General features: G+C 32.8%; 4 protein-coding genes across 4 annotated transcripts; 2 read left to right on the top strand and 2 right to left on the bottom strand.

Annotated features, from left to right (window-relative positions):
• The first annotated feature begins 291 nt into the window (after nucleotides 1-291).
• Nucleotides 292-3,588, top strand: LOC116338511. Its single transcript, XM_031763831.1, has 5 exons — nucleotides 292-312; nucleotides 954-1,156; nucleotides 1,425-1,543; nucleotides 1,611-1,753; nucleotides 1,831-3,588. The coding sequence occupies exons 1-5, from the start codon at nucleotides 307-309 to the stop codon at nucleotides 2,044-2,046; spliced, it is 687 nt and encodes a 228-aa protein (XP_031619691.1). The 5' UTR covers nucleotides 292-306; the 3' UTR covers nucleotides 2,047-3,588.
• A 389-nt stretch (nucleotides 3,589-3,977) lies between these two features.
• LOC116338503 (fumarylacetoacetase) lies at nucleotides 3,978-5,696 on the top strand. Its single transcript, XM_031763819.1, has 5 exons — nucleotides 3,978-4,151; nucleotides 4,228-4,311; nucleotides 4,383-4,516; nucleotides 4,585-5,186; nucleotides 5,257-5,696. The coding sequence occupies exons 1-5, from the start codon at nucleotides 4,050-4,052 to the stop codon at nucleotides 5,601-5,603; spliced, it is 1,269 nt and encodes a 422-aa protein (XP_031619679.1). The 5' UTR covers nucleotides 3,978-4,049; the 3' UTR covers nucleotides 5,604-5,696.
• Nucleotides 5,697-5,762: 66 nt separating this feature from the next.
• On the bottom strand, nucleotides 5,763-6,558 carry LOC116338536 (vesicle transport v-SNARE 12). The gene has a single exon (XM_031763878.1). The coding sequence runs from the start codon at nucleotides 6,304-6,306 to the stop codon at nucleotides 5,962-5,964; it is 345 nt and encodes a 114-aa protein (XP_031619738.1). The 5' UTR covers nucleotides 6,307-6,558; the 3' UTR covers nucleotides 5,763-5,961.
• Nucleotides 6,559-6,619: 61 nt separating this feature from the next.
• LOC116338497 (zinc finger protein 287-like) lies at nucleotides 6,620-8,551 on the bottom strand. The gene is made up of 3 exons (XM_031763807.1): nucleotides 8,424-8,551; nucleotides 7,265-8,323; nucleotides 6,620-7,170 (listed from the first exon to the last, which is right to left on the bottom strand). The coding sequence occupies exons 2-3, from the start codon at nucleotides 8,245-8,247 to the stop codon at nucleotides 6,738-6,740; spliced, it is 1,416 nt and encodes a 471-aa protein (XP_031619667.1). The 5' UTR covers nucleotides 8,248-8,323; nucleotides 8,424-8,551; the 3' UTR covers nucleotides 6,620-6,737.
• Between the last annotated feature and the right edge of the window lie 26 nt (nucleotides 8,552-8,577).

Here is an 8,577-nt window from a genome sequence, read left to right as displayed (position 1 = left end):
TAAATATATCAACTAAAAAGGATTTTTATCATGCTTTTTCGTTCAATGCAATCATTCTTTTTCGTATACATTTTTTTTGCTGATATTGAATTGCTAATTGGCATCAACAATTTCTTTTGTTCGCATTAAATTCCCTGTTGATCGGAATAAATCGAGACAGTCGTTTGATGGATTTGCAAGTGAACATCTCCCAATTATCCAAAGAACTAGCTAACATTTTGTTACAACTATACCTTTTGGCCAATTCGTCGGTTAGAGCAATTTCTGGTTGAGCACATTTTCACGTTAAGAATCGAATTCACCAAAATGAAGGTATTTGAAAGTTCGAATTATTTCCAATATAATTGATAGTTTACAAAAGATTTATGCACTACATTTATTATTATGTGCCTAAATAGTATCATTTTTCAAATCTGGTGATGAAAAGACATTTGTTCATTCAATTCATCGAAGTTTAAACTCATTTCAATTGATCAAAACTATGTGAAAATATTGCAATCGCGTCTAAAAATTAATTAAAATGCCAGTAATCGAAAAAGCTCTGAATTTTGCTCTGGTTTTTCATTTTGTTTTCTTATCATGATTCGTGATGGCTCAAAATACGACCGCATGGTTCTTTGTTAATTTCCATTGACGTTCAAATATCACTTATTTTGCAATCAATACAAATTTCAAACGTAAATTGTTAAAAATGCCAATTTGCTGTGCATTTTAAGATCAATCAACTGTTTAATACAGTTTGGTGAAAATAGCACACACACATGACTGCATAAAATATCATTTAAATGAACTTAATGGTTAAATCAAACCTCGTTTACTCTCTTTTTTAATTTCATTTTTGTCATTGAAATCGAGCGGTAATGATATTAGCGATTTTTTTCTTCGTTTTATTTTTTTGGGGTTTATTTATGTATCTCGAATCACATAGACAATTTAAATTATATTTTCTGCAGAAAGTTGCAGCCCTTGTGATTCTATTGGCTGGTATGTTAGCGTGCAAAGCGCATGACACAAATTCGCCCGCTGGTATTGAGGGTTGGAGCAACGCTCAATCAAAGACACCAGCATCACGGTCACAAAATCCATCGAACCAAAGTGAAACGGCACAACACAGTGTAGTCGTGAATTGGTTGTTGGTCTGCGAAGATCTGTGCGGGTGAGTAGAAAACATTCTTGTTCAGCTATTTACTGCATTAATCGCTTTGATTTTGAGTATCATTTTTTTCCTTTCGTTCGTTCGTTACCTTATATGTATTTATACAAAAAGTGAAACTTTTTCTGAAAATGCAATATTTCTGTGATAAAAAAAAATCATTTAATTTACGTTGCTTACAATAAACCAAAAAAAAAAAAGAAACTTGTGTTCGAATAATATCAAAAATCGAAAATTAATGATGTGATTTTTTATTTTAATTAAAAAATAGCGCCGGTTACGGTGGCCCCACCTGTGGCAAATTATGTAATGCGGAAAATGGAAATCAAACGCAAGAAAAGAAATACAAATCGGCAAACTTATGTTCGGTTTTATGCGATTTTGGCCTAGGTAAGAAAATATATAGAAAAACAACTAGACTGTTTGGAAATCAATATGATTCGTTATTTGTATTTAGGTGGAAAAAATTGTAATTGTGGTAAAAATCAACTAAAACCGCCGAAAAATACCAAAGATATTTGCAATGCAATTTGCCGTGAACTGAATTTAAGCGTTGACGGATGTTCGAAATGTATTTCTTTGCCACATTCATACCATAAGGTAAATATTATCACATTTCGATTGTTATTGAAAATCTCAATATTAAAAAATAAAATAAAAAAAAAATTCCAATGCAGAAACCATCGAGTGCCGTTTTTAATTTCAATGACATCAATGAATCGGCAACAGATGAGTCGGTGACAACAACTGAAGACTCAGCATCAATCACGACTATCGACACCACACCAGACACACCTGATTGGAATGTGGTGTGCATAGAACTATGTAAAAAAGGCGAAGGCGGGGCATTGTGCAATTGTGATTTACCTCCATTGTCTATGAAATGTAATTAGTCAAATTTTCATTTCCGACTCTAACAATATTCCACATTTGATGATAACTTTCATATTTTACTCTTGATATATACAAAAAAAATATCCAACTGACTTATGTTGCAACCGATTTAACATTTTAAATTTGCCGTTTTCAATTTACAACTGGTTTTTTTTTCTTATTTACTCTTTAAATGTATTCGGTTCGTTAAAGTCTTGAAATCAGTGGAAAATAAAATTGAATAAAACATCACTTCCATATCGAAATAAAGATGGTTGAGTAATGACCAGTGACTTGGTTGAATTGAACTCAGTGTGTGTGTGTGTCTTCACATACACACAGTGCAATTGAACGAAGTCATTGTCAATATTCAACTTATATAGGTATAAGTAAACCAAAAAATCCAACTTAGTCACTTAAGGAAAAAAAATGTTTATATTTCCTTTCGATTATTTTTTTTTTTTTGTTTCTTGATTTTAAACAAATTTTTCCGATTTGTTTGAAAACGAGAAATATTTTTTTGAAAATAAAAAAAAAAATGAATAAACTACGATCACAAAGGGCTTCCATGCATCAATTCTAGTCTGTAATTTATTCTATAGGCCATAAGTTTGGGAATTGGTGAAATTCGATTCGCACGAAATATGCACGGTGCACGTATTTAGTTGATATCGAAACCAAATCCTGCTTAGAATGTAAGTTAATAAAACACAAAAGGAGTAGAAGTTTTTTTCGGTTTGGAGGTTTTCACACATCGAATCGACAGAACAAATCCGATTGATGTGTGTGGCTATTAAACAAAAACAAATATCAACCATTGAAACAAACATAAAAGAACAACTCTCAACGTTTTTTTTTAAGATAATAAATAATGATATGGAAATTTGAAAATCCAAATTATCCTTAATTCAATTGTGCATTGTTGATATATAAAATCCAATTGACATATGCTGTGAATGACAATAACTAAAATAATAATAATATTGAATAGAAAATAATTTAAGAAGGAGTATTTAGCGAAAAACATCAAAAAATACAGGTTATAAAAATAATTTGAGAACAAAAAAAAACATTAGTATGCGATGTTAGATGTACTCTTAATATGCATATATTGTCAACTATTTGTTGTAAAATTGTACGATTTGATCAATTTTTAAGCAAAATAGTTGTTCACATTTCAAACGGACCCGCTTTTTGATTACACCTAATATTATGAATTAAAAGAAAAAGTTTATCGTGTCCAAATAAGAAATTGATGATTCTAATGAGCAAAAGTATCACAAACTCTCACCATTCCATCGATGACGAGTCGAAACCAGCTCAATTAATTGAAAAAAAAATTATATTATATAAAAATTGGTATTCATTTTTTTTTTTTAAATTTCAATCAACATAAAAAACAAAATATCAACTTAGAAAATCGATTCATTTTTCCAGCGATAGTAACAATTCCGAACTCAACTCTCATCATCTAAAATAGTCATATTAAAATTAACATTCTAAATCTATTAAAACAACAACTGAAATAGTCAATAAACATTTTACGTTAGAGCAGCACAAAACCAGCTGGTTATTTCTCTTCTATTTTCAAGTTTGATTCTCAATACCAACTAGATAACAATCAAGAATCAGAAAACAAGTGTATGTATCATATTTATAAAAGTATGAATTCATATTGCCAGAACACGGGGAGACTGCATACTGTGTGTCTTCAAGGAAATGTAAGTAATTAAAATTTGAATAAGAATCCGATTAACATATAAAGATACTGAATCACTATAAAAACCTACACAAATACAGCAAAACCACAGTGCGCTCTGTTTTACTTCGATCTATATGTATGTCGTAAACAAAACGATAAGAAAGAAAAAGAAGAAGGAGAGACAGAGAGAAGAAGAAAAAAATGTCAAAAGCCGGTCGAGTGTGTGGCTGATAGGTAAATTCATGAAATAAAAACACAATTTAGTCGCACGGTGATTGTTCGAGAAAGAGGATCTTTTGTTTCGTATTCATTTTAAATTTTATGCGTAGAAGGGCAACAATGAAATCATTCGTATCAATTAAACCGAACAGTGATTTTTCCATCCATAATTTACCATATTGTGTTTTTTCAACTTCGCAAAATGTGTGTGTGCACAAAAAATCAAACATTTTTTTGCATTTATATAACCGTTTTTTTTTTCATTGCTGGACCAATTTAGGTGACCAAGCGCATTGGTGTTGGCATTGGTGAAAAGATTTTGGATTTATCAACTGTCACAGACTTCTTTCCACCCGAATTTGTTGTAAGTTTAAATAACCCATATAATGGAATTTCGAATAAAGTGTCAAATTTTTCCATTTTGGTTTTAATTAGGATGCATTAAATGATGAGATGCTTAATTCGTTGATGTCCCTGACTCCAGTTGCATGGAAGACAATACGTACTACCATTCAAAATTTATTGCTGGAAAATTCCGAATTGGATCGCAATGCTTCATTGAAAGAAAAGTATGAATTTATTTATATCATCATTAACCTTGATGGCAATTCAATCAATTTTATTCATTACCGTATAGAGCATTTGTCGATCAAAAAACGGCAACCTTCCATGTGCCAGCCAATATTGGTGATTATACTGATTTCTATTCATCGATTCATCATGCAACAAATGTTGGCATCATGTTTCGCGACAAAGCAAATGCATTGATGCCAAATTGGAAGCATTTGCCCGTTGGATATCATGGACGTGCTAGTTCTGTCATTGTATCAGGTACACCAATTCATCGACCATACGGTCAAACGTTGCCAGTTGATGGTGCCGAACCAGCTTTTGGACCTTGTCGTTTGTTGGATTTTGAATTGGAAATGGCTGTTTTTGTCGGCGGTGCACCAACAAAACTAGGCGAACGTATTAATGCTGAACAAGCGGCTGATCATATCTTTGGTTTTACTTTGATGAACGATTGGAGTGCTAGAGATATACAAAAATGGGAATACATTCCATTGGGACCATTTACGGCAAAGAATTTTGGTACCACATTATCACCATGGGTTGTACCAGTTGCTGCATTAGAACCATTTGCTGTTGAAAATTATCCACAAGATCCAACACCATTTCCATATCTGCGCCATAAAAAACCATTCAATTTTGATATTGAGCTTGAAGTTAGTTTAAAACGTAAGGCAATTAAGGTTTAAGTTTTTGGAACACTCTCCATAATATTAAAAAAAAAATTAATTTGTTTCAGCTAAAAATGGTGTCGAATCACTGATTTGTAAATCAAACTACAGGCATCTGTATTGGACGGCTCTGCAACAGCTGGCTCACCATACGGTCACCGGATGCAATATTAAACCAGGCGATGTTTTTGCATCGGGAACAATTAGCGGTGAAACTCCCGATTCATATGGTTCAATGCTTGAATTAAGTTGGAAAGGAACGAAAACAATCCAATTGAAAAACAATGAAACACGCAAATTTTTGGCCGATGGTGATGAAGTCATCATTCGTGGTTATTGTCAAAAAGACAACATTCGCATTGGTTTCGGTGAGTGCACTGGAGTCGTTTTACCAGCCATTCCATTTGAAGAATGAATACATTCCGTCATCATTTTTGTTTTTACATTCAATGCAATTATTAAATCAATAAAAAAAATTGGAGAATTTTTACCACACATTTTCATACTACCATTGTTTGTTTAATAATTATTTGCAAAATTTATCAACGTTGTAAATCAAATAAAAATGCAACTCTTTTGATGTAATTGTTCAGGTAATTTATTTTATTTTTCTTCGTCATCATCGTGTTTGTATAAATTGAGTTACAAATTCATATATTGTATTCCTTATGCTCAGCCGAATGGCAGACTTGAAACACTTGTCATTAACCATATACTATAATTATATTTTATTCGATATTAACACAGAAGTATCAAACTAAACACATTTATTTCTATTTTTTAACCTTAAGAATGATTATTCCAATCAAACAAAATATTTCCAAAACAATAATTAGAATCAATGTTAGCTTATTGTAGAAAATGTTACGTTGCATTGCACGTAAAATGGCACTTGATTTGGATAGGTCAGCGTTGGCTTCATCAAGACGTCGCTGACTACGCAGCAATGATTCACGTTGTTCATCCAATTCCGATATCACTTCAGTGCCAATGTTTTCGGTTTCAATTGCAACTTGATTCGACCTCGCCAAACTAGCTGATGTTCGTTCGAGTATTTGACGTCCCTCCAGTGCCAATCGCCTATTATGATCTTGCCAGTCATATCCACTATCGGCCATGTTTTTGAAATGTTCTTATCTGATTTGTTTTCGACGAAATTCCAACCAACATCCAGTACATATGAATCTCAAATAATATACGATTATGTTTTTTTAATGTTGTTGACTTTTTTCTTTATTGAATTCACTTTTGTCTATGTCGTACAAATGTCAAAATATTGTCCCTCTCGTAAGGTATTAATGTAAATGACGCATTTTTTTTTGCCGTTGTTGTAATTTTGAAATAAATGTACTTAAAAAATAAACTCTTACACATATTTTAAAAATAAAAGAAAAAAATGTCTCTAACTTAAAAAATAAATTACTCTTATAGTTTGAATTCGGTGTTTTTTTTTTCAATTAGCTTTAATTTTTATCTCTCCAGCTTTCCAGCACAACAATGGAAAGTAATTTAAATTTAAGAATTCGATTTAAGTGAGCGAGGGTGTGAATCAATCCAAATTGGTCGATGGTTTGTTTGGTGCATTATGCACTCGAATCTCGTGGCCACGTCGACCGGCCGATTGTGAAAATGCTTGATCACAATATTTGCATTTGAATCGCTTTTCGCCATGCAGTTGCTTATGTTGGCGCAACAATTTTCGCCGTGAAAATGTATTACCGCATACGTCACAAGGGAATGGTCGTTCGTGCGTGTGTTGTGACCGTATGTGATCTTGTAGATGGCCGGGTAAAATGAATGCACGATCACAAAATGTACATTTGTGCGGTTTGATGTTGTTGTGGCTCTTCATATGCCGTCCCAAATGGCTTGATGTTACAAACGATACACCGCATAATGTACATTGAAATGGTTTCTCCTTTTGATGTATTCGCATGTGTATTGTCATATAATATGGTTGGTTGAATGCTTTCCCACACAATCTACCAAAAAAAAAAATATAAAAATAACAATTGAAAAATTCAATAAAAAATAATGGGCATTTTTCATTGTGCTATTTTCTCCTTTTTTTCCTACCTGCATTTAAATGGTTTTTCACCCGTATGTGTGCGCATGTGAGCGGTCAAATTTTGTCGTAATTTAAATTCATGTCCGCATATATTGCATTTATGATTCAATGTATTGTCGACATGACGTTTTAAATGCTTTTTCAGATAATGCAAATACGAATATTCTTTTTGGCATATTTTGCACACGAATTTTTGTCGTTTTTTATCGCCCGTCTCCACTTCCACGAAAAAATCATCATCAACACCATCCTCCATAATTTTATTGTCATCAAATTCAAGTGAATCGTGGCTTGAATCGTGGCTCTTTTTCAATGCAACTTTTCTCGGACGTCGCGCCGTCGGTATGCCCATTTCAGTTTTGCTCGATGTTAAATGCCGTTTTAGTTTATTCACCGATGCAAACATTTCCAAACAATGCGGACACTCGAGCGTATTGGCTAAATTATGAATTTTTTTGTGTGCATTCAATTCGGCATCTTTTTCATAGTAAGCTGGACAAAGTTTGCATGATTTTGTCTCATCACTGTAATTATGAATGTGCTGTTGTCGAAGACCACGGCATGCATACGTTTTATCACAACAATCACATTTGAATATCGAATCATCGGCCAACTCATTTAAAATTTCTTGTATGGTTGTTTCGGGTTCAATGATAAATTCAGTTTCTTCAAATGTTGCATCTTCATCGATATCCTCTTCTTCGTCCTCCTCTTCTTCTTCTTCGTCCATATCTTCATCGTCTTCATCTGGCCCGATGTCAATCTCATGATTCAGTACCGGTTCAATTTCAATGGAATACTTTGGCTTTACATCGTTCGAAATTTCAATTAATTTTTCTTCTTTCAGTATAGACGAACTCAGTGTACAATGAATAATGATATGCTCCTCAAAATCGGACGCCGATAAAAATTCAAATGAACAACAGTTGCATACATAATTAAAATTTCCGTCTAAATCGCGGTACACTTCACCGCATTTCAATTGCTCCATTTTTCACACACACTCTACTTTTTTATGTTGGTTTGCTACTTTTGCTCCAATTGCTTGCTTTGCTTGTGTTCTGTGTCTAAAATTGCAAAAATTACAAAAAAAAATTTCCACATACAAAATGAAAACTTCAACCCAAAATACAACCATGATTTCGACTAAGATAAAGAGCTACTTACACAATTTTTGTGATGATGGAAGAACAAATCAAATGTTTGTTTATATCAGCGTTTTCAGTTGGCTTTGTTGATAGTTTTGCCTGGAAGTAATGGGTAGTTTTCAGTCACAAACCTTGTTAATTAGACGAATAACAAATGTCATGTGAATGCATCA

Source organism: Contarinia nasturtii, unplaced genomic scaffold (genome assembly GCF_009176525.2).
Source record: "Contarinia nasturtii isolate CC-2019 unplaced genomic scaffold, AAFC_CNas_1.1 Cnas_scaffold_78, whole genome shotgun sequence".
Taxonomy (NCBI): domain Eukaryota; kingdom Metazoa; phylum Arthropoda; class Insecta; order Diptera; family Cecidomyiidae; genus Contarinia; species Contarinia nasturtii.
Note: the sequence above shows the minus strand (reverse complement) of the source record. Positions and strands in the feature narration are given on the sequence as shown.